Source organism: Schistocerca gregaria, chromosome X, assembly GCF_023897955.1.
Source record: "Schistocerca gregaria isolate iqSchGreg1 chromosome X, iqSchGreg1.2, whole genome shotgun sequence".
NCBI classification, from domain to species: Eukaryota; Metazoa; Arthropoda; class Insecta; order Orthoptera; family Acrididae; genus Schistocerca; species Schistocerca gregaria.
In genome coordinates, this window is record NC_064931.1 from 614781974 (window position 1) to 614809249 (window position 27276).

General features: G+C 41.5%; 1 protein-coding gene across 1 annotated transcript in view; it reads right to left on the bottom strand.

Annotated features, from left to right (window-relative positions):
• LOC126298834 (serine/threonine-protein kinase 16) overlaps positions 1 to 27276 on the bottom strand; it is a 146008-nt gene that overhangs the window by 43581 nt on the left and 75151 nt on the right. Inside the window, exon 3 of the mRNA XM_049990311.1 lies at positions 10019 to 10223. Within this exon, the coding sequence (XP_049846268.1) occupies positions 10019 to 10223 (205 nt within the window). The remainder of the gene's footprint in view (positions 1 to 10018; positions 10224 to 27276) is intronic.

Genomic DNA, 27276 nt, shown 5'->3' on the forward strand with positions numbered 1-27276 from the left:
AGTTCATAAAGCAGCTCCATAATATTCACATGTTGATCAAACTAATGGCAACAAATCTAGCAGCCTGTCTCTGAATTGGCTGGATGTCAACCGTTAGTCTGACCTGGTGGGGGTCCCAAACACTCAAACAGTACTCAAGAATTGGTCACACTAGTGTTCTATACATCGTCTCCTTCACAAATGAGCTGTACTTTCCTAAAACCTCCCAATAAACTGAAGTCAACTACTACTGTCCTTACATGCTTGTTCCATTTCATATCGCTTTGCAACATTATGACCAGACATTTAATTGATGCAACTGTGTCAAGCAGCACACTACTAATACTGTAGGCAAACATAACAGGGTTTTTCCCTACTCATCTGCATTAACTTACATTTGTCTACCTTTACAGGAACCCTAAAAAGGAATTCTGTTCAAGTCATCCTGTATTCTTCTACACTATGTCATCCTGCATTCTTCTACAAACACTCAACAATGATATTTTCCTGTATACTACAGCGGCACCAGCAAACAGTAGCAGACTGTTGCTTATGCTATCCATCAGATCATTTACCTATAAGGGACAGTCAAACAAAAAAAAAAAAAAAAAGAGACAGACGGAAAAAACTAAGTAAATTATTTATTATTTCAATAGTAACTGTCACAGCTGTTAATACACTTATCACACTGAGATAAAATGTTCAATGCATTCCTGGAAAAATATCTGCAGTGGCTAACAGAACCATTATTGTACCCAGGTGTGAAACTCTTTGTCTGAAGCATATCAACGGCCATGAATGTCTTTCTTCAGGGCTCCAAAAATATGGAAAACATATGGAAAGTATTCAGGACAACCTGCCAATAAAATGCCTGTCCACATCTTGCCAAAGCTGTTTTGATTACACTGCAGAAGTTTTGCTGGGAAGCTGTCACACATCCTCCTTATACTCACGATCTCCTCCCACGAGATTTCCTATTTTTGCAGTCCTGAAGAAAGACATTTGTGGCCGTCAATTTGCTACAGACCATCTTGTCCCACAGTGAGGTAAACGTATTAACAGCCATGGTGCTTACTTTTGAAATAATAAACAGTATAATTAATTTTTTCCATCTATCTTATTTTCATTTTACTGCCCCTTGTATATAGAGAACAAGAGTAATCCTATCACACTTCCCTGAGGCATTCATGGTGAGGCCCTTGTCTCTGATGTACACTCGTCATCGAGGAGAATGTACTGGGTTTTGTTACTTAATAATAATAAGTCTTCTTGCAGTAGCCACCAGAAAGATTGCGGGAGGCGCACATCGGCACGGTGCGTCATGGGCGGTAGTTGCTGCAAATAGAGTCCCGTCCACCAGAGGGCACAAGAGAATTCGGCCGCAACCTCTGTCAGCTGAACAACAACAACAACAACAACAACAACAACAACAACTCAGGCAGCACAGGCCGTGCCCAGTCAGTTCACATTGGGCATGCCTATGAGACACTTCCCGGTCTACTCCGAAGTGCGACGAAAAACGTGAAACGTGTTACTACACAGTTGGCGACGAGTAGGGTCGTTCTTTCACGTGTTGCGTCATTGTTCCGGTTTCCCAGCTTACCCGCGGCATGGAGGATTTAGTGCTGGTTTTGGTTGAACAGCAGAAGGAGCTCGTGGCCACCATGAAACAAGTGCTTCCGGCGTTGCTCTCCACACCGTCTGCTCCAGCGCCATTCCCTCCTCCCTTTCCCCCGTATGATGAGACGGCGGAGGATTGGGACACGTATGAACATCGCCTTCGGCAGAATTTCCAGGCGTTTCATGTTTCCCATGCGGAGGTATGTCATGATCTTTTCTTGTCTTGGATATCTCCCTCTCTGTATCAAGTTTTGCGGCAGCTAGCACCGTTGCAGGAACCCTTGTCCTTGTCTTTTGACGCATTGTGTTCACTGCTCTCTTCATATTATCGCCACGACACGCATGTTGTGGCGGCTAGGGTCGAGTTCTATCAATGCAAGAAGCAGCCCCATCAGTCTCACCAGGCGTGGGCCGCTACCCTGCACGGTCTTAGTCGCAAGTGTCATTTTGTCACGGAGCAGTCGCGAGAGTCGTACGCACACGTTATGGTGCGCGACGTCATTGTTCGTTCGGCCCCTGATAGGGAGGTCGGGCAACGGGCCCTGCAGTTAGAAGACCCTTCCCTCGAGGAAGTCCTGTCCATTGCTCAATCGTATGAAGTCTCTCATGCCGCCGGTCAACAGTTGGAAGCATGGTGCGACGTCGCGGCGGTTCAGGGCGGCGCGGCCGCGTCCACTGCGTCCGGGATGGACGACGTGAAAGCGGTACAATCCGGCTGTTACGGCCATTCCTGCACGGCACGTAAACAGAGTTCCGGCCGCCGGCCCCTGTTACCGTCCTGTGCATCGTGCTATATACATCACGATCGATCGGAGTGCCCCCAGCGTTTGGGCCATTTGTCGCAAATGTCAGGAAACCCTCGGGAAAATTACATCTTTGTGGCAATTTCAAGGTCACCATTAATTCCCAATTGGTGGTGGACACCTATCCTTTGCCTCGTGCTGATGAATTGTTCTCCGCCATAGCGGGAGGCCAATATTTTTCGAAAATCGATCTTTCGGAAGCTTACCATCAGATACCTCTTGATGAGGACTCCAAATGGCTGGCGGTTGTAAACACCCCATTTGGCCTTTACTATTACCAGCAGTTGACCTTCGGAATATCCAGTGCCTCGGCAATATTCCAGCATTATCTTGAGCATGTCACGTTGACAATCCCTCATTGTATTAATTACCTGGACGACATAATTGTCACGGGCCACACCACGAAGGAACAACTGCACAACCTTCGCACCCTCTTTCTCAAATTTAGGTCCGTGGGCTTGTGTTGCAACCTGTGTAAGTCAAACTTCTTCCAATCGTCCATTGAGTATGTGGGCTACACAATCTCTCGGCACGGCGTCCAGCCGCTAGGAAGTTTGGTCCAAGGTATAGTCGACCTCCGCGGCCCGCTTCGCTGAAGGAGTTACAAGCTTCTTTAGGCAAGATTGCCTATTACCACCGGTTCATTCCAAGGGCTTCCACCATCGCCCGCCCCCTGTACTGCCTTCTGCGCAAGGGTGTTCCTTTTGATTGGTCGCCTGTGTGCGAGCGAGCGTTCACCTCGTTGAAAGGCCTCCTCACGTTAGCGCTGTGTTTGGCTACTTTTGACCCCCATAAGCCGTTGGTCCTGGCTACAGATGCTTTGCAGTATGGGGTGGGGGCGGTCCTGGCCCATCGCAATGCAGATGGTTCCGAGCAGCCACTGGCATTTGCATCTACAACTCTTAGTCCCGCACAGGCCAATTACTCTCAAGTGGAAAAAGAGGCTTTGGTCATTGTCTACGCTGTTACCAAGTTTCACCCTTTCTTGTATGGCACAAAGTTTCAGTTAATCACTGACCATAAGCCGTTAATATCGTTATTTGGCCCCACCTCTCAGATTCCGGATAGGGCGGCCCACAGACTACAGTGCTGGGCCTTGTTCCTCTCTAAGTACCATTATGACATTCATTTTCGCCCTACCGGACAGCATACCAACACAGACACTCTTTCCCATCTTCCGGTGGGCCCGGATCCTAGGTTCGATCGAGAGGTCACAACGCCCATATAGTACTGGGTACAGAAAGTTGGCTGAAACCAGACGTAAACAGTAATGAAATCCTAAACTCATATTGGAATGTATACTGCAGAGACAGGCTGGACAGTGAAGGGGGAGGCGTGTTTATAGCGATAAGAAGTGCAATAGTATCGAAGGAAATTCACAGAGATCCGAATTGTGAAATGATTTGGGTGAAGGTCACGGTTAAAACAGGCTCAGACATGGTAATTGGATGTCTCTATGGGACCCCCGGGGTCAGCAGCTGTTGTGGCTGAGCGCCTGAAGAATAATTTGGAAAATATTTCGAGTAGATTTCCCCACCATGTTATAGTTCTGGGTGGAGATTTTAATTTGCCGGATATAGACTGGGAGACTCAAACGTTCATAACGGGTGGCAGGGAAAAAGAATCCAGTGAATTTTTTTTAAGTGCTTTATCTGAAAACTACCTTGAGCAGTTAAACAGAGAACCGGCTCGTGGCGATAACATATTAGACCTTCTGGTGACAAACAGACCCGAACTATTTGAATAGGTTAATGCAGAACAGGGAATCAGCAATCATAAAGCCGTTACTGCATCGATGATTTCAGCCGTAAATAGAAATATTAAAGAAGGTAGGAAGATTTCTCTGTTTAGCAAAAGTGACAAAAAGCAGATTTCAGAGTACTTGATGGCTCAACACAAAAGTTTTGTCTAAAGTACAGATAGTGTTGAGGATCAGTGGACAAAGTTCAAAACCATCATACAATATGCGTTAGATGAGTATATGCCAAGCAAGATCGTAAGAGATGGAAAAGAGGCACCGTGGTACAACAACCGAGTTAGAAAACTGCTGCGGAAGCAAAGGGAACTTCACAGCAAACATAAACATAGCTGAAGCCTTGCAGACAAACAACAATTACGCGAAGCGAAATGTAGTGTGAGGAGTGCTATGTGAGAGGTGTTCAATGAATTCGAAAGCAAAGTTCTATGTACTGACTTGGCAGAAAATCCTAAGAAATTTTGGTCCTATGTCAAAGCGGTAGGTGGATCAAAACAAAATGTCCAGACACTCTGTGACCAAAATGGTACTGAAGCAGAGGATGACAGACTAAAGGCCGAAATACTAAATGTCTGTTTCCAAACGTGTTTCACAGAGGAAGACTGCACTGTAGTTCCTTCTCTAGATTGTCGCACAGTTGACAAAATGGTAGATATCGAAATAGACGACAGAGGGATAGAGAAACAATTAAAAACGCTCAAAAGAGGAAAGGCCGCTGGACCTGATGGGACACCAGTTCGATTTTACACAGAGTAAGCGAAGGAACTTGCCCCCCTTCTTCCAGTGGTGTACCGTAGGTGTCTAGAAGAGTGAAGCGTTCCAAAGGATTGGAAAAGGGCACAGGTCATCCCCGTTTCCAAGAAGGGACGTCGAACAGATGTGCAGAACTCCACCGAGGAGTCAAGCAGTCTAACGTTGATCAGTTGTAGAATTTTGGAACGCGTATTATGTTTGAGTACAATGACTTTTCTGGAGACTAGAAATCTACTCTGTAGGAATCAGCATGGGTTTCGAAAAAGACGGTCGTGTGAAACCCAGCTCGCGCTATTCGTCCACGAGACTCAGAGGGCCATAGACACAGGTTCACAGGTAGACGCCATGTTTCTTGACTTCCGCAAGGCGTTTGACACAGTTCCCCACAGTCATTTAATGAACAAAGTAAGAGCATACGGACTATCAGACCAATTGTGTAATTGGATTGAAGAGTTCCTAGATAACAGAACGCAGCATGTCTTTCTCAATGGAGAGAAGTCTTCCGAAGTAAGAGTGATGTCAGGTGTGCCGCAGGGGAGTGTCATAGGACCGTTGCTATTCACAATATACATAAATGACCTGGTGGATGACATCGGAAGTTCACTGAGGCTTTTTTCAGATGACGCTGTGGTGTATCGAGATGTTGCAAGAATGAAAAATTGTACTGAAATGCAGGAGGATCTGCAGCGAATTGACGCTTGGTGCAGGGAATGGCAATTGAATTTCAATGTAGACGAGTGTAATGTGCTGCGAATACATAGAAAGATAGATCCCTTATCACTTAGCTACAAAATAGCACGTCAGCAAACTGGAAGCAGTTAATTCCATAAATTATCTGGGACTACGCATTAGAAGTGATTTAAAATGGAATGATCATATAAAGTTGATCGTCGGTAAAGCAGATGCCAGACTGAGATTTATTGGAAGAAGCCTAAGGAAATGCAATCTGAAAACAAAGGAAGTAGGTTACAGCACGCTTGTTCGCCCACTGCTTGAATACTGCTCAGCAATGTCGGATCCGTACCAGATAGGGTTGATAGAAGAGATAGAGAAGATCCAACGGAGAGCAGCGCGCTTCGTTACAGGATCATTTAGTAATCGCGAAAGCATTACGGAGATTATAGATAACTCCAGTGGAAGACTCTGCAGGAGAGAGACTCAGTAGCTCGGTACGGGCTTTTGTTAAAGTTTCGAGAACATACCTCCACCGAGGAGTCAAGCAGTATATTGCTCCCTCCTACGTATATCTCGCGAAGAGGCCATGAGGATAAAATCACAGAGATTAGAGCCCACACAGAAGCATACTGACAATCCTTCTTTCCACAAACAATACGAGACTGGAATAGAAGGGAGAACCGATAGAGGTACTCAGGATACCCTCCGTCACACACCGTCAGGTGGCTTGCAGAGTATGGATGTAGATGTAGATGTAGATGTAGGAGATTATGTGTTTTCATTTGGATGTGGCGTCCCGCCAAGCGGTTGATGGCTTCCCGATCACTAGTTCTAGAGTCGCCAGGGTAACGGCAGCTGACCCGGTTCTCCAGCAAGTAGTTGGCCTCATTCAGTAGGGGTGGTCATCTCGACCTCCAGGCCGGGCCTCAGACCCTCTTCGTAATTATTTTGTTCTATGAGACCGCCTCTCCGTCTTGGAAGGAGTTCTCCTTCTGGCTACCGATGAAACAGCTTCTCACGTGGTTGTTCCTGCAAGTTTGCGAAGGGAAGGCCTCACGTTATTACATGAAGGGCACTGGGGTGTTTCCCGTACTAAAACCTTGGCTCGCACACATGTGTACTGGCCCCGTATTGACGGAGAAATTGAGCACTTGGTGGCCACCTGTTCCCAGTGTGCGAGCCAACAGGCATCTCCAAGGTCAGCGTTCTCTTCATGGCCGCCTGCAACCCAGGCAAGGGAACATGTTCACATTGATTTTGTGGGCCCGTTTCTCAATGGCTTTTGGCTCATTGTCATTGATGCTTATTCACGATTTCCATATGTGGTTCGCTGCTCCTCAACCACTTCAGAGGTTGTAATCCAGGCACTAGCAAAAATCTTTTCTGTGGAAGGTCTGCCAGTCACCCTGGTCTCAGACAATGGACCTCAGTTTCGGTCACAGACCTTCCAGGATTTTTGTAGGCACTTCGGTATTCGGCATGTTTGCTCTCTCCCTTTTCACCCACAATCGAATGGGGAAGCTGAGTGCATCATGCGCACATTTAAGACACAGATGAAAAAGTATATGCACGAATTTCCTGTGGAGGAGGCGTTGACGTCTTTCCTGACGGCATACCGGACCACACCTATGTGAGAACGGAGCCCCACAGAGCTCCTCCATGGGCGCCAACTCTGCTGCACCTCCTTCGGCCCGGTCCTCACCAGTCTTCGCAAAACGGAGTACCCGGCTTTCCACCGGGTATGTCGGTCCGGGCACGTGGGTTTGGTCGCAATCCACATTGGATACCGGCGGTGGTCCTGCGCCGAAATGGCAGCTAGCTCTATACCTTGCAAACGGGGGACCGGGAGGTACGTTGTCACCAAAATTAGCTACGTCCACGTTTAGGCACCCACCCTCCGACCCCTCGGGCACCAGCTTCCCCATTGCCGGCATCCGTGTTGCTTTCTCAGGGGAAGCTACCACCCCTCCCCCCTGTGATTGCGCCGCACTGTGTTGGCTCTCAGCCTTGGAAGCCTCCAGTAGCTCCAGCACTGGCATCGCCATCGTTAGCGTTGCCCCAGTGAGAGCCGGCCCCCCTCGTAGGCCCGGTTTCTCAGCAGACTGGGTCACCTGTGGTCGTCCCTTCCCCATCGTCCCCACCACTGGGTCTTGCCCCTCCCGGGATGGACCGGGATCCAGAGTTCGACGGCCTGTCTCCCGTTCTGTCCCGGGTTCCGGTGGCGGGACAACAGGGGCCTCTTCATGTGGGTCACTTCCAGCTGTATTCGAAGGTTCCGGCTCGAGGGTTGGCAGATCCCCTCGACTCCAGCCTTCCGATGGACATGGAGGTCATCACTCCTGCACGACACTCCACCTTCCGATGCAGTGGATCACAGTGGCTTCACTCCCCGAAGGAGGAGGAGTGCAGTAGCCACCAGGAAGATCACAGGGGGCGCACATCGGCACGGCGCGTCACGAACGGTAGTTGCCGCAAATAGAGTCCTGTCCACCAGTGGGCAAGCAAGAATTTGGCCGCGATCTCTGCCAGCGGAACAACAACAACAACTCAGGCAGCACGGGCCGTGCCCAGTCAGTTCACATCGGGCATGCCTATGAGACAGTTCCCGGTCTACTCTGAAGTGCGACGGAAAATGTGAAACGTGTTACTACACTTCAAGTCACTTGCATATCTGGGAATCTAGTCGGTATGCTCAGATTTTCAGTAACAGTCTGCAGCAGAGCACCATGTCAAACGCTTTCCAGAAATCTAGGAATACGGAATATGCCTATTGCCCTTCATCTGTAGTTTGCAGGATATTATGTGGGAAGAGGACAAGCTGACTTTCACATGAGTGATATTTTCTAAATCTGTGCTTACTAGAGGGCAGAAGCTTTTCTGTCTCAAGGAAATTCATTATATTCAACTTTTCTTTTTATTATTGTCAAAAAAACTTATTTGGACAACTAGAAAGGACTGACTTATGACAAATTAAGTTCTTTCATCATTTTTATTTTTATTTCCAGCAAATTTTTCAAAGTTACTGAAACGTTGCTCATAATTTAATGATGAATAGAGCATATATTTACTTCAAATGCATAATTTGTCATTGTAAAAAAACTATGCTTGCAAGGATGTCCATTAATGCACAACCGAATCAGAGATAGATGCTGTGTTGGAGAGAGAGTACTCCTAAAACTAGGTAATGGCCATCAGACTACAATGAAGAGCAGGCTCAGCAACATTTTGTGTATAAGTTCATTTGTTTGCAACCAGATTGTGGGTGCCAGAGGTTGTCCAAGCCCTGGGCTTTTCATCTGCCACTAGTGTGTCACTGGTGTCATCTGAGTGAAACAGGATGCTAAATGCCACTAAATTAGGTGTGCGTAATTTAGTTACTCTGCTAACATCCACCCTCAAAAATGGTTCAAATGGCTCTGAGCACTATGGGACTTAACATTGGAGGTCATCAGTCCCCTAGAACTTAGAACTATTTAAACCTAACTAACCTAAGGCCATCACACACATCCATGCCCAAGGCAGGATTCGAACCTGTGACCATGGCAGTTGCGTGGTTCCGGACTGAAGCGCTTAGAACCACTTGGCCATCGTGGCCGGCAACACCCCTCATTTTATACACAATTCCAAGAAACCATCACCACAAACGGGTAACTGATGTGGGCAAATGTGTTGATAATATGTGATGCCATCAACTGTCACTGACTGTAACAGTAGATAAATGGACCACAGTGCAGCACTCTAGATGTCATCCCAATGCTGGACACTTTTATTTATTTAGTTTGTTCATTCTTCACAATTACAGCCTATCATCCTGAAAGCTAACAAATATTTTACTTCATCATACTACTGTTCCTTACTAGCTTGCAGAAAACTTCATTTCCAAGTATCTCGATACTGATGTTGTTTTTAGTGCAGGGATGAAATTTTCTGAGATTATCAGACAAATAATACCATCAAAATATTGCATTGGTACAATGCTGTTATTTGCTGATAAACTCAAAAGATGTCATAATTGAAATTTGACAAGGAAGACTGCATTTACATGTTATGTAAACAATACTATTGCTTGTAAATATATTTGAAGATTATTTTTCCCCCGGGCTGGTATTCAAGTTACAAGGAGTTTAAGAAAGATGTCTTATCGAGCTACATCTTCACATAACAAAGCAAACTAGAATGCTATAATTTACTGGAGACAACATATTCCTCAACGAACTCTATATAGTAGATTTCCTGAAAACAGTTGTAAAAACATTACCTCTAAATCACCCCACCCCTCTTCAGGAAAAAACGGTTTACTGAAAGTAGTATATGTAGAGTATTCAAATAATGACCCTGCAGGACACCTCGATTCACAAATAATTACATATACAAACAAATACTATGAGACTGAATGAAGAGAATAATATGTAAGACTGAACTTTTGCCTTACCTAGATCCATAATAATTGGTCTGTTGCCTTCTCCAATAAGTATGTTGGCAGTCTTCAGGTCCCGATGAGCTAAAGGCTCTGGCAATGCTTCGTGGAATGCCTTGACACCTTCACAAATTTGCAGGAACATTGTTAGAACATCCATGGCTGGAAGATAATCACAATTTCTACTTCGCCGCAAAAGTTCATCTGCCAGAGTTCCTCTCTGAAAAATAACAGTGATTTCCTTTGTTGTAATTGCATGTTGTAACAATAGGAAAAATAAAAAAAAAAAAGAATACTGTTACAGGACTGATTCAAGTTCTGGAGGACACAAAAATTAACACCTCCAAATACTGAAAAACTAATTTATTTTAAACTTGGGGAAAGGGATTAAAAAATAAACAAATAAGTCTATAAGGTGCTTAAGAAATCCATGTAGACCAGATGCAGTATCTGTTGAAAGACATGGACCTGTGGCACAGAGTTCCCTTCATCAAATGCAGGATTTGACACCTGATGAAAGGTACAGATTTGATCTATCTAACATTTGAAGACTGTCATGGAAGACTGTGGAGGTGGGCAGGTATCAGTGAACATCTCACACCTGCAAACCCACATGTTCAATAGGAAGAAAGGTCCGTCATGTTTGGGCCAGTATCATGTACGAATATTGCATGCATTCATTGCCAGTGATGGTAATTTGAGAGCTGTGCAGCATCAAGACAGAATCCTGTGACCTATTGTCCAGCTCTACAGGCACTATTTCATTGGTGGGATCATCATTTAAAGAGCATGCTGTACTTCATGAACCCTTTCCTCCAGACGGCAGGAATCAAAGAAATGGAATGGCTTGTGGTATCTGCAGACAAGAACTGATTGAGTAAGCTTTGGACCAGCTGAAACTTGTAGTGTGTCATTGCAGGAATTGTTGCCATACTTGGGATGACCTCAAGATAGCCGCTGTCAGAGGTTGGGATGTGCTTCAGCAGCATTGGCTTAACCAACTTGTGGATATCAATCAAAACATGTAACAATGCACAGGTTGTAGCAATATGGGTGCTTGGGTTAGTAATATATTGCTTTTTGTACTGCTGAAAGCAGGTAATGATGGATAGGTACAGTATCTGTAGTCTATGAAAGGGAAATTAGTCACTGTCTGGATATAGTTGGAAACTGCACTGGCAACAATTGCCAGATTTCAGAATACTGATCTAGGCTATGATGGATTTGTGGTTCCTGCAGTGAAAGCTGTGACATAACCAGTGCCTCTATTGTCACTCAGGAATATCTGATGTTGCAGCTCCTTCCAATATATTTTGTCCCTCCCCCCACCCCATCCTCAACCCAGAGAAGTCATTCCACTAGCCTGACAAATTACATTCTGATTTTTGAAAGGTGATATTACTATCTCTATTAACTACAGAGGACAGCATTTGTCACTGCATATCATGAAATGGAAATAATCTTGCTTATAAATGGTAACATTGTCCATAAACACTAGAAATAGAATGCTGGCTGGAGTCGGAAGCAACCAGCAAAAATATTTTAAATTCTGACTGGAATGTATATCCAAAGATTGCACAGACGTCAGTGGATGATGCACATTTATAGCTGTAGACTAGAATAACATTTAGTGAGATTAATGCAGATTCTGAATGCAAAACCATTTGGGTGAAGATAAGTATTAAAAGTAAATCAAACATGGTAGTCTGATTGCTTTATAGACCCCTCCATCCCCTTCTTTAGGGGTCATTGTGGCAGAACATTTCAGGGTTAACTGGGGGAAGATAGTGAGTAAATTTTCTGATCAAGTTACATTATTAGGAAGAAATTTCTACTTGCCTGCTAGGAACAACGGTTCATGTGGTATTGTTCTAAACACTTTATCCAAGACTTATCCTGAGCTATTAATCACAGAACCAAATCGTGAGTGTAACATAGATCTCATGGTTTCAAACAGGCTCTTTAGTCAGTGAAGAATAATGGTAGGAATAATTTGTGCTTAGTGTGTCCATAAACAGATTTCAAATTACCTGAAAAGTCAACATCAAACACCCAACTCTGAGACTGAAAATGTTGAGTATAAATGGACAAAATTTAAGATAACTGTACAGTACACTTTAGACAGGTATACACTGGTTAATCATGAGGACTATCCACCATGGTTCAACAAATACATTACGAAATTGCAAGAAAAACCAAATACAATTTCACACATATTAAAACATAGCCAAAGCCTTGTTGTGGAACAAAAACCGAACACTAATAGAGAGCACTGAAGCTCAAATAGTTATAGGTACAGAAAGCTGGCTAAAGCCGGAAATAAGTTAAGCCAAAATTTTTTCAAACAATCTATCAGTGTTCAGAAAGGGTAGATTAAATACAGTTGGTGGTGGAGTACTTATTGCTGTCAGAAGTAGTTTGTCTTGTAGTGAAATTCAAGTAGATAGTTCCTGCGAAATACTATGGGTAGAGTTTATACTTGACAATCAGACTAAATTATTATTTGGATTGTTTTACCAACCCGCCAACTCAGAAGATACAGTTGCTGAACACTTCAAGAAAACTTGAGTCTCATTTCAAATAGGCACCCCACTCATACAATTACAATAGGTGGTGACTTCAATCTAGCCTCGATATGCTGGAAAAATTATACGTTTAACGTTATCAGCAGGCATAAAACGAAATCCAAAATTATAATGAATGCATTATCAGAAAATTATTTCGAACAATTAGTTCATGAGCCCACTCGAAGCATAAATATTTGCGAAAACATACTTGACCTCTTAGTAACAACTAATCCTTGACAAATAGTGAGTATCGTGACGAATACAGGGATTGGCGACCACAAGGCAGTTGCTGCTGGGCTGAATACTGTAACACCCGCAACCATCAAAAAGGAATGTAAAGTATAGCTATTTAAAAAAGCAGATAAAACTGCACTTAACGCCTTTTTAAGAGGCAGTCTTTACTCCTTCCGATTCAATCATGTAAACATAGAAAAGTTGTGGAATGATTTCAAAGAGATAGTATTGATAGCAATTGAGAGATATATTTCACATAAATTAATGATGGTACTGATCCCCCCACAGTACACAAAACGGGTCAGATTGCTGGTGCAAAAGCAACGATAAAAGCATGCCAAATTTAAAAGAACACAAAATCCCCAAGACTGGCAAAGTTTTGCAGAAGTTCGAAATATAGCGCATACTTCAATGTGAGATGCTTTTAATAATTTCCACAATGAAACTCTGTCTCAAAATCTGGCAGAAAACCCAAAGAGATTCTGGTCATACATAAAGCACACCAGTGGCACGCAATCAATACCTTCACTCCACGATAAGAAAGGTGAAGTCACTGATAACAGTGCCACTAAAGCAGAATTATTAAACACGGTTTTCAAAACTCCTTCACCTAAGAAGACGAAGTAAATATTCCTCAATTTCACTCAAGAACAACTGCCAAAATGAGAAACATAGAAGTAGATATTCTTGGTGTCGCAAAGCAGTCTAAATTGCTTAATAAAGGCAAGGCTTCTGGTCCAGAGTGTATACCAGTCAGGTTCCTTTGAGAGTATGCTGATACAATAGCTCCATATTTAGCAATTATATACAATCGCTCGCTCACAGAAATATCCATACCTAAAGACTGGAAACTTGCTCAAGTCGCACTAATATCCAAAAAGGGAATTAAGAGTAATCCGTTGAATTACAGGCCCATATCACTAACGTCAATTTGCAGTAGCATTCTGGAACATATACTGTATTCGGACTTTATAATGTACCTCAAAGAAAACGATTTATTGGCACATAGACAGCAAAGATTTAGAAAATATCATTCCTGTGAAACACAACTAACTTTTTATACTAATGAAGTAATGAGTGCTATCGACAGGGGATGTCAAATTGATTCCATATTTTTAGATTTCCAGAAGGCTTTCAACACTGTTCCTCACAAGCGTCATCTAACCAAACAGTGTGCCTATGGAATATCGCCTCAGTTGTGTGACTGGATTCATGGTTTCCTGTCAGAAAGATCACAGTTTGTAGTAACAGACAGAAAGTCATCGAGTAAAACAGAAGTAATATCCTATGTTCCCCAAGGAAGTGTTATAGGCGCTCTGTTGTTCCTGATCTATATTAATGACATAGGAGACAATCTCAGTAGCCGTCTTAGATTGTTAGCAGATGATGCTGTTATTTACCTTCTTGTAAAGTCGTCAGATGATCAAAACGAATTGCAAAATGATTTAGATAAGATATCTGCATGGTACAAAAAGTTTCAATTGGCCCTAAATAAAGAAAAGTGTGAAGTTATTCACATGAGTACTAAAAGAAATCCACTAAATTTCAATTACATGATAAGTCACACAAATCTGAAGGCTGTAAATTCAACAAAATACTTAGGGATTACAATTAGAAACACCCTAAATGGGAACGATCACATAGATAATGTCGTGGGCAGAGCAAACCAAAGACTGTGATTCACTGGCAGAACACTTAGAGGGTGCAACAGGTCTACTAAAGAGACTGCTTACACCACACTTGTCCGCCCTGCACTGGAGTACTGCTGTGCAGTGTGGGATCTGCATCAGGTGGGACTGACAGATGATATCGAAAAAGTACAAAGAGGAGCAGCTTGGTTTGTATTATCGTGAAATTGGGGAGATAGTGTCACAGACATGATACGTGGATTGGAGTAGCAATCATTAAAACAAAGGCATTTTTTGATGTGATGGGATCTTCTCTTGAAATTTCAATCACAAGTTTTCTCCTCTGATCGCGAAAACATTCTGTTGGCACCCACCTACAAAGGGAGAAATGGGCATCATCATAAAACAAGAGAAATCAGGGCTTGGGCAGAAAAATTTAAGTGGTTGTTTTTCCCACGCACTGTTCAACAGTGGAACGGTAGAGAGACAGCTTGAAGGTGGTTCATTGAACCCCTGCCAGATACTTTATTGTGAATAGCAGAGTAATCACATAGGCATGGACATAGAAAGTTTAAATGAGTGTAAGGAAAGCCATGTGTGGAACATTAACTGAATATGAAAGTAATACTCTATCTATTGGTCTGACAAAAAATCCTACGAAGTTTTGGTCTTGCATTAATTTAATAAACAGATCAGATCCTTCCATTTAGTAACTCAGTGACCATACTAGCCCTGAAATAGATGATGACAGACAGGAGGCCAATCGGATTACTGTTCCTCCTTCCAATCATCAAATGAACACCAAAATTACACATATCAAGATTATTGGCTGCAGGATAGAAAATCAACTAAAATCAGTCAACTGGACAGAGGTGACTGGGCCCGAAGGGATACCTCTAGTATTCTACGTAGAGTATAAGAAGGAACTTGCTACTCTTTTAACAGCAGTCTACTGTACGCAGACGGAGGAATGAAGCCTTTTAAAAAAATGCATAGGTCATTGAACAGATGGGCACAGCTATATACCTATTTTGCTGATGCCAATCTGTTCTAGAATTTTGGAATATGTTTTGTGCTTGTTTATTATGACCTTTCTGGAGGCCAAAAATATTCAGGATATCTGAAAGGCTTTCTATGGAGATCCACTCTGTCATATCTCTCTGTGTGTGTGTGTGTGTGTGTGTGTGTGTGTGTGTGTGTGTGTAATATCAGCTAACCTTGCGATTTGACAGAAACGTTCGGTTGTACAAAGAACACAAGATGCTATTTTAACTGAGGGAAATCTTCAGATACAGAAGTAGATTTGGGAATATCATGTGTGAGTGTTATAAGACCATTACTGTTCAAAGATATATTAATGGCTGTGTGTACAATGTCCACAGCTCCATGAGGTTGCTCATAGTTGATGCTCCTGTGTACATATGAGTTGCAATGCTAGAAAATAGTAGCAAAATGCTGTAAGACATGCAGAAGTTTTGAACTTGGTTCAGGAATTGGTGGTTGACCCTCATCAGCAAATGTAGTTTACTGTACATAAACAGGTGGAAATGCCTGTTATTGGTTGATTACATGGTTGCCAAACAATTACAAGAAACCATCACACTCATTACATATTTGGGAAACTGTGTATATAAAAATTTAAAGTGGAACACCTGCATAGAATTAATCACAGGAAAAGCAGATGCTAAACTGAGATTCACTGGAATAATTCTCCAGAAGTGTAATCCAGCCACAAACCATTCAACCAATACTTGAATGTTGCTCCTCGATGTGGGATCCTTAGCAGGTAAAGTTGATAGAGAACCATTCTGATTTGGCCACAGAGCTGCACATCATGTTGCCGTTTCCTATCAAGTGTACATTCTTACAACAATCAACCAACATTATGCTTCACCCTAAATAAGGCTTTCAAAAAGAGAATCAAGGTAAAACTGGAGAGAGTGAAGCTCATATGGAAGGTTAAGAACAGCCATTCCTCCTGAACACCATTTGTGACTGGAAGAGGAAACAGGGAAAGCAACAGTAGTACAAAAACTACCTTCTACCAAATATTGCAAGATGGTTTGTGGACATGCAGATGCACATGTACTGAATGTTACCCAGCAGCAGACTTTGATTTCACAGATGTGTTCATTGAAGAAGAGTTTATTATTCTTTCATTTTTATTCCACAGTGAAGTATTTTCTTAGTTTCATGAGGTTTATTCTGTCATTCCTTGCTTCCCTAGAATCTTAGCTCATGCACATTCATAGATATGTAGATTGTAAAGAAGTTTTTTGAGGAGTTTATAAACTAGTTTTATTGAGCTGTTTGCCTTGTTATGTTGTAGACTAATTGTACTAATAAATAACAAACAGAAAAACAAAATTACAAGCTATGCATACATTAACAAAACAATAAAAACTATGAGACTTAAAATTGACTGGGACCATTTAAGTGTCATAGGTGAATATGTATCAAAAGAGGAAAGAAAAGAAGATACAGCTGTGTTCTATGACAAACTGCAAGGAACAACCAACAAAATCAATAAGCAAGACCATTTTTTAATTTGTGTGGATCTGAAAGCCCTTGTTCGAAATCTGTCAACACCATGAGTAGGGGGAACCTTTGGGTAAACTCAACTGAATAACAATGGAGAAGAGCTAACAGTTTGCAACAATCGAACTCATATAAAACACACTAGAGTGAACAATTCCACAGTATTGTCAGAGTGTCTGGAGTCCTTGTCAAATAGGCATGACAACAAACACCAAACAAATCCAGAGATTTACCGCTAGGATCGTAACAAGTCAGTAGAGCCATAGGAAAATGTAACAGATTTTCTCAGGGAAATTAAATGGAAATCCATGGCAGAAGGACAACATAGTTCTTGTGAAATCCTATTGGGTAAATTTGGATAACCTGTATTCAAAGGAGACTTTGTGACCGTTATGCTGCAACCACCGTATACCTCATCTAGGTATCAGAGAACAAGATGAAAGGGATTAGTTCATTTACAGAGGCATATGGTCATTTACTTTTTCTCTCACTCAATATGAGAATGGAATAAAAAAAGAGAATAGATAATATTGGCACAAAGCACCCTCCATTATGTGCTGTCAGTGGCTTGCAGAGTTTATATGTTAAAATAAAACAAACTAACTAATACTTTCTTTCAGAAAAATGAAGACCGGAAACACACATTTGCAGGGGGGCAGAGATTACTTATAGATATCATCATCACAAATGAAAAAGGGAAAAATCTTGTTCAAGACACATGGGATTATAGAGGATGATACACATATTCAGAGCCCTTCCTGCTAGCGTATAAAGTTATATTACTAGCCAGGTGCAGGGCCGGCACAAGGCACGTGCAAAACGTGCGGCCACATGGGGTGGCACTTTCCAAGGGGGCGGCAGATCTGACGCCTCCCCCCCCCCCCCCCCCGTTCCCCCCACTTTTTTTAAGCACAAACTCAACATTCATGCCCAGGAAGGGATTCGAAACCAAACCTCGGAGGGAGCGGCTTTGGAAACTGTGGCATGGCGCCTCGACTACCTGCCGGCCGCCCCTGATGAACAACGGGAGGGAGGAGGACTAATTTCTTCCTCACCACTGTGGCAGCACCGTCATGTTTACACCAGAGGAACAAAGATGGGGAAGCAGTCTGGTGTACATGCCAGTATTCTTATGAGTGGAGCGCTGCCAGCCTAACAACTAATTTTGCAGAAGACGAATATCTAATATGAGAATTCGAATCCAATATTCGATACTACTGTTACATGTTAAGCCTGAAGCAATTTTGCTAAGCCCTTCAATGGCAGTTTCCGAGTGTTTTATTCTTCCCGCATTATGGAATAAAATGTCCAACACCTACAGTGGCTAGAAGTATTCCGAACGGGTAAATATGACTAATTACAAGGGATGAAGACATTACTAATAAGCCTGGCATAAGTTGGGTTTCGACGTATTTTTGATCATTTTTGCTATCCATTTCTGAGTGATGGTCGGACGTTTTGGTTTTTGAGCCATGAAACACCTGTCTCCGCCTGCATGAACCACAATTAAACTCTGACTGGCACTTTTGTTTGACAATACTACTCGCACACTATCACTTTGCCAACATGTATTTACTTTATAATGCAAGTGAATCCATGTTTCATCTTAGTAAACTACTGGTCGCTTTGATTCTGATGAAAACCTGAGAAAGTATGCTTTTTAGCAAAAATGTCCTCTCGACCGCACAAAACAAAACGTTAATTTTGACGCCTTCTAAAACAAAAACCCATAGACAGAACATTGCTTCTACGGGTTTCCTTGCTAGCTTTGAAACTCATTTCTGTTTGACAAAAGTCGTGCGCTTTTCGCAAAGTTCGGTATTTCTTTCTATTGTTCGCATTGCCATAGAAATTGCTGCCTGATAATACATTTATCCACATCATCGGCCCCATACTTAGTGTGAGCTTCTTGTTTCTTCTTCTTGGGCACTAGTTTAACCGTAGCCTCGCTGTACCTCGTCATGTTACCTAGTTCCTGGCACTGCCGCGTCACCACTTTGCCTTTCCAGGCAATAGGTATTGTTGCGTCCTCTACAACGAAAACTACAGAATTCGTTTCGGTAGTTGGCCGAGGGAATCAAGATTGGTTAGAAGCACTTTCATTGCTTAAGATCAGAAGAATTGGTGCATCCGAATTTCTTGCAACTAGGGATGTAACAGGTAAGTGCTTTTCATATAACGTACAATTAGTATTGCTCATGCACGTTACTCATAAGTTAGAATTTTTCTCCTTCAAGATTGCAGAATAGGAAAATTTATTTTTCTTATGATCTTTTACTTCAAAAATTGGCAAGTCGGAAAATAAGCACACATCGTCCCAATAGCTAGAATGAAAATAAAGCGAAGAAAAGTGAAGTGATACGGTGATGACTAATTTGTTACCCCTTATTCCACAGTCAGATACGAAAGAAGTGACACATGGAAATTACGACAGATGTCGAGTGTCAGTTCTTTGAAATGAACAACTGCAGTGCAGTGAGTTAATATATTTCAACTAGCATTAGTATCCGTTGATTCCCTGGTGTGTATTTATTGCATTATTATGTTACTCCATCTCCTTATTCTTCCTCTCTCCATTGTCTTCCGCCCCACTCTTTGACCGTTTCACCTGTGTCTGTAGTGAAATTTTGCCCGAAATTCAATTTCACGCGGCTCAATTCTTATGGCTCTATCCCCTGAACGATGTATCCTACAGTAATACAATTTTCCGTATACATGCACGGAATATCAGGAAATTGTCTGTGAAGTGTGTAGTAAATAAAATTAGCACACTGACATCAACAGTTAGTTTCGCGTAATCGTTCTTCACAGGCTGGATTGAAACATGTCCGACGGTAGAAAAAGACTGTCTGGCAGTGAATATAGGAAAAGACGGGTGCTGAAGGAAGATGACAATAAGAAGCAAAAGGATGCACTACAACGATATTTCAAGCCAAAGAGAGAACGACCTAGGAGGGGCGAGGGTGGAAAAACAGATCCTGAAATTACAGAAACTAGTGGAACTACTCCAGCTACATCTTTATCCTCAGAACATGACCAGAAAGTTGACGAACACAGTACTGCCACCATCGCATACAGTAGCAATGCTGATGGTGGGCCACCCACATGTTCAACAGACCTCGTCTAGACTCAAGACCTGCTTTGTGACGAAAGCTCCGAGATCGAAACATCAGGCAGAACTGGAATTAAGTGACTAGATTCGGAAAATACTGGAGGAAAATCAGCTGAGGTACTCACCACTAGAGAAGGGATTGAAGACGAGTCTAAACTGGAAGACACAATTGACTCTGATCCTGGAAGATAGCCGGAAATTATTATCAACTGCATTCGAACGACTTTGGTCATGCGAAGTCCTCCCGACCGTAATAAGGAAGCTGAAGAATGTCCTAAAAACGTGGACAACTGGCGTTTGAGCCCTGTGCAATACACCTATTCTTTGAAGAATTTAGAAGAAGCAGATAGACATTGGTTGGTGTACTCAAAGAGCAAGGATGCTGTTTACTGTTTTTGTTGCAAACTTTTTTCGTCATTTACAGTAAAAATTGCAAAGAACAGTATAAGCGACTGGTGGCACCTTGCTTCGTATCTCAGAAGTCACCGGAAGTCTACCGACCATTTGAATTTACATAAAAGGTGGATCGTGTTATCCAAGGGACCGAAAAAGTCACAAACTGTCGATGCCCATCATCGAAGGCTTCTGAATACTGAAAGCAGACATTGGAAAAATGTTCTTGAGCGCTTAATGGCAATAATTCATTTCCTGGGTCGGCAATGTCTGTCTTTGAGAGGAAGTACAGATACACTCTTTCAGCCTGGCAACGGAAACTCCTTGAAACTCATTGAATTATTCATAGAGTTCGTCACTGTGATGATGGAGCACCTGCACAGAACAAAGCAAGGTGAGAACAAGGGTCATCATTATCTTGGAAAAGAAACACAGAATGAAATAATTCATCTTACTGGATCAGCTATAACCAACAACATTCTATTAATGATGAAATCTGCAAAGTATTACAGTATAATTCTGTATTGCACACCAGATAATTCAAAAGTTGAGCAGATGACAGTTGTGTTACGTTTTGTCCAGGAGACAAGACTCGACTGGGTATACGATGTCCAAATTTGGGAGCATTTCCTGGGATTTCTTCCAGTGCCCAATTCTTCAAGCTCCACTTTGACGCAGGTCATACTCAAGTTCTTGGAAGATAAAAAAATCCTATTATGTAATATGAGAGGGCAAAGCTACGACAATGGAGCAAACATGAAAGGAAAGAAGTCTGGTCTACAGGAAAGAATTTCAGATATGAACAAGAGAGCATTTTATGTACCATGTAGCAGTCACTCATTGAATCTGGTTGTAAACGATGCCGCTATGTCTTCTAAATATGCTGTTTCCATGTTTTCGACAGTGAAAAGCTTGTATGACTCCTTCTCGTCCTCCATTCGACGTTGGGATGTCTTGAAGAAGTATCTGGCTAACCTGTTGCTGAAGCCACTGAGCGATACTAGGTGGGAAAGTCGCATCAATGCACTTACTCCCCTGAGGTTTCAAATTGGAGGCGTTTATGATGCACTGGTTCAGATATCAGAAGAATTCGATGGCATGACTGCTCACGAAGCAACGTCACTTGCGAATCAAATAAAAAATTACACCTTTCTCACTTATCTGGTAATCTGGTACAATGTTCTGCTTCACATCAGTGTAGTCAGTAAGACCCTCCAAGACCATTGACATAAATGTTTCTGAGGCTGTGGAAATGCTTGAAAAACGAAATCATATTTTGAGACCTGCAGAACAAAAGAAAAGTTTTTGTCTTTCTTGACGAGTTCCAAAGAATTGGTTACAGAATTAGAGCTAGAAGATGGATAAGTGTTTCCCGGCAACGAAGTAAGGAGCCAATACATTTTACCTACGAAGGAAGGGATGAGACAATTGACGACCCAACAAAATGTTACAAGATTGAATTCTACTATTATCCTTTAGATGCAGTAACCACATCTTTGCATGAGAGATTCAAACAACAAAAATCTCATTGTGATTATTTTGGTTCTCTCTGTGACATAGGCCAGCTGAAGAACGCACCTACTGACAGCCTGGACACAAAGTGTAGAACTTCGCAGCAATTTTGCAGGATCATGAGTCAAGCGATACTGATGCACTGGAGTTGAGGGAAGAACTAAAAGTACTTTCAACATTGTTGAAACCTGGAATAGGTCCGAAAGAGACTATGAAGTTTATAGGAAGACATAATTTTCGCCCTAATGTTAACATTGCTCTGTGAGTCCTCCTAACACTCCCAGTGACAGTTGCGAGTGGAGAGAGGAGTTTCTCACAACTGAAATTGATAAAGACATACCTCCAATCAACAATGAGCCAAACTCGTTTGAATGATCTTGCAACAATATCGATTGAGCACGAACTTGCAGATTACTTAAATTACACAGATCATGTGAAAGAGTTTGCACAAGCAAAAGCCAGGAAGATTTGATTTGTCTAGTATTTTTTAAAATGTTTATATTATGGTCAGTGTCTTGGTTATTTACTGTGTTGTTTCTCTTTTTGTTCAACATTAAATAGTTATTGTAAATATTATTGTTCAAACCAAATTATCGTTAAATTGTAAATACATTTTGTTTTCCGTTCAATACATTATCTGTTCACAACCACTGAAAAATGTGTATTTATGTTAACTGTAAGTTCATGCTGCGCGGGATTAGCCAAGCGGTCTAAGGCACTGCAGTCATGGACTGTGCAGCTGGTCTCGGCAGAGGTTTGAGTCCTCCCTCGGGCATGGCAGTGTGTGCTTGTCCTTAGGATAATTTAAGTTAAGTAGTGTGTAAGCTTGGGACTGATGACATTAGCAGTTAAGTCCCATAAGATTTCACACACATTTGAACATTTTTGTAAATTCATATGGCTTATTAAAATTAGCTAGATTTCTTCGATCAGGTTTGACTCCATTTTTGAGCTGATGCCCAGAGACTGATTTGAACAAATCTGTAGAGAATGTCACCAATCAGTCGCAATTTTTGTCCTTATTTTCCAAATCTACATAGATTTCGGGCACAGTGTGGCTATACTCAATGCTTTAAGTTATGTTTAGATCTATACCGTCATGCTGAATGTAACTGTCAACATGAAGATTTACATGTAAGCACATATTAAAAGCCTTGAGACTGGCCACTCAGTGGCCGAAACCTAGGTAGATCTAAAAAGTAAAAACAAAGATTGCGAATGATTGCTGACATTTCCTACAGCTTTGTTTAAATAAAATTCCACAAACGTTTTGTAAAAAAGAAAAAAAAAATGGGGGGGGGGGGGGAGCAATTTAGCAGCTCGCACGGAGCGGCACTTGGCCTTGTACCGGCCCTGGCCAGGTGGAAAAAGCAAAAAATTAACAAAACACCAATAGCTCGAGAATTATATAAAATATGTCTTCTAGAAGATCAAAGTGGATTAAGAGAAGGCTATCCTGTAGAGATAATATGTTTATAAGTCTTATAGTTTTTGTAAAAGCTTTCAATTTAGTTGATCAGAATTAAACTAGGGGCAATAATGAACAACAGTAGTTACCTACCACACCTCAGAAGGGCAATCAGTACCTTATACTGTGAAACAAAACTAGTAATAAGTGCAAGAGAGAAAGGCATAGCTGAGATAATAATCAATCACGGTATGAGATGGGGGTGTGCATTTCACACAGTTTTTATTTATACTAACAATGTCCATAAATATCGGAAATCAAACCTAGGAATTAAATCAAATAAAAATACTAATCTACAGGCATTGTGATCCGCATATGCTTAAGTAATAATATGAGAGGGTAAACATTACCTACAGTTAGCAGTACATGAGTTAAATCAACTATATACGAAATATAATCTTAAAATTTCACATATAAGATGATCGAAGACAGAAATAACAACATATTAATTGAAAACAGGAGGCACATTTTAAACAGCTGGGCTTTGACTTGAGTAATGACTATGATAACTGCACATAAGAGGACTTCAAAAAGTAAGTTACACATGTCAGCCCTCACTAAGACAACTGCACAACAGAAGTAGTACATTGTCAGAAGAGAGTACATGTTCTGGGTTTCCTGCAGACACAGTTCTGTTGTGGTATAGGTAACAGGTGCATCACAGAGCGGGAGTGAAATGATGTGACAGCTGAAAAATTACTCCAAAGCTGAAGTAAACTGGCCAGTACAATTTTCTGGGCACTACGTCTACATTGCACACATATTCACCATGAATACGGACCAAATGCAATTTCAAATGCATAATCAAATGGGACCAACAATATGACCTCAGCTGCACAGCTGTGATTGATGCTTGTTGGGAATTAAGATCATTAGCACTCACCACAGACAACAATGGCCTGGCAATCAAGGAAATGATTCGCAGGATTTGCAGCAGATTTTCCAACAATGAGGACATTCTCATAGCGGGTTCTGTTACCAAGATGTGGATTTCTATCAATGAGGAATTCAATGATTGGTAGAAATTTCTGATCATTGATAACAGAGACTTGGTGATTATGTTGAAAAATAATGTCATGTATCTGTGGCACTATGGAATGTAAATCATCATTCAATAAAAGTTACTTGGCCTGCTTTAATAAGTGTAATTTACTTCTTGAAGTCCTGCCACAGACAAAAACTCCCAAAAGTTTAAAGTAAAATGTGAAACAATAAACATAAATATTTAAGTATAAAACCTAAGAAGATACAAAAATTAAATTTTATACAACTATGGTAATACCATTACTACTGGGTGGAAGTGAGTGTCATATCACTGCAACAAAAAGATAAAAGCAAAAAACGAGCAACAGAGGTGACTTCTTTTATTTAATTTTTATTTTATTTTTTATTTTTTTATTAGGAGAATGAAGAGCTGAACAAGAAGAAATTTAATTAAAAATGCATGAAAGACTTGAATTGTACCTGCAATTAATGAATACAAAGAGAGATGGAAACAATATATAAGAGAGAGAGAGAGAGAGAGAGAGAGAGAGAGAGAGAGAGAGAGAGAGAGAGAGAGAGATAAAAGACTAGTCAAGAAAGTCCTGAACTGCAATACGAAAAGGAGGACATACATAGGTCAGCCAATGACACAACAGAAATAGACTTTGCTAATATGGAATAGGCAGATGCCTATTGCCTGCATGTAAGACAATGTTTTTTTTTTAATCCCATGCAAGCAAGATGTGCTTAACAAATTCAAGAGGCAACACATCAACAATCACAGCAACTAAATGGTTACATTATCTGATATCTTATCTGCCAGCATGTTGCAATGGTGTTACAGCTCACAAGGGATTTCCCTCAGTGACTGGACTGTTTATGTTTCAGCTATATTTCTCTCCACCTGACTACAGGGCTACAACTGTTAAAGTATGGGCAATTGCTGCACATCTATTATCTTAATATAACTAATAACTTATTTCAGTCACAACTGCAAGAAGTAATTGGGAGTGGTACTGGCCATTAAAGAGCCACCTTCAGTTTTCGAGTGTAACACACAACTTTTGTGACGGTGAACGGCTGTGTCAGAATTGAAATACTGGGCACAGATTACAAGGTGCCTATCTCCTTTAAAACTAGATACAAGGAATCAGTGAATGTTACAGTACGACACTCATACAAATAACTTTAACAACACCATGTTGCTTTTTCAAATGCTATCAGTTTGCATTACTTAGTTTTGTATCAGAAAACCTCTCGCCATGGACCATGGACCTTGCCATTGGTGAGGAGGCTTGTGTGCCTCAGCAATACAGACAGCCATAGTGGAGGTGCAACTCCAACAGAGGGGTGACTGTTGAAAGGCCAGAGAGAAGAGAAGCAGCAACCTTTTCAGTAGTTTCAGGGGCAACAGTCTGGATGATTGACTGATCTGGTATTGTGAAAGGCTGAAAGCAAGGGGAAACTACAGCTGTAATTGTTCCCAAGGACATGAAGCTTTACAGTATGATGGCATTCTCTTGAGTAAAGTATTCAGGAGGTAAAATAGTCCCCCATTCAGATCTCTGGGTGAGGATTGCTCAGGAGGACATCGTTATCAGCAGAAACAAAACTGGCATTCTACAGATCGGAGCGTGGAATGTCAGATCCCTTAATCGGGCAGGTAGGTTAGAAAATTTAAAAATGGAAATGGATAGGTTAAAGTAAGATATAGGGGTAATTAGTGAAGTTCGGTGGCAGGAGGAACAAGACTTCAGGTGAATACAGGGTTATAGATACATAATCAAATAACAGTAATACAGGAGTAGGTTTAATAATGAATAAAAGGAAGTGAAACATGGACAATAACTAGTTTAGACAAGAAAGGAATAGAAGCTTTCAAAATGTGGTGCTACAGAGGAATGCTGAAGATTAGATGGCTAGATTACGTAACTAATGAGGAGGTACTGAATAGAATTGGGGAGAAGAGGAATTTGTGGCATAACTTGACTAGAAGAAGGGATCGGATGGTAGGACACGTTCTGAGGCAACAAGGGATCACCAATTTAGTATTGGAGGGAAGCGTAGAGGGTAAAAATCATAGAGGGAGACCAAGAGATGAATACACCAAGTAGATCCTGAAGGATGTGGGTTGCGGTAGTTACTCGGAGATGAAGAGGATTGCACAGGATAGAGTAGCATGGAGAGCTGCATCGAACCAGTCTCTGGACTGAAGACCACAACAACATTAGAAAAAAGTTTCATAAATTTTGCTCCACTTTTCACTTGAATCTAAGGGTCCATTCTATACAATGAATGTTTTTCATCTACAATACGCAAATACTCTCTCTCCCAAGGTGCACTTTCCAGTTAAAACTTTAACGTTGTGTGAGTCACATTTTCACACACATGAAAATAATACCTGAAAGGGTTACTACTAACTTCACATTTAGTTTGATTCAATGTTGACGGTTTATTTGTTTATTGTAAAGCATGGGCCTATAGTAAAATACTGTAGTCTAGTCTCTGTATTTGTGTATCATGTATTAAAGTGCTGAGACAGCAGCTTCAGCTTCACATGCTGTGGAATGGAACAGTATAAAAAACTGTGAGGCAAAGGATGCACTACTTGAATATACATGGTTTTCAAATAATTCCCCATATCACAATGAGTACAGAAGTCTCTTAGTTAATTTCATGTTTGAATTATCATTTGCATGATTTCTATCAAATTATGGGGAAGGACTCAATTTGTAAGTTATTTATATATCAAAAATTTTCTGTGTTGACTATATTCTGGCCAATTACAGATTGTTAAACACCATGATGGCTTAAACTGAAAAACAAAAATGGATGTA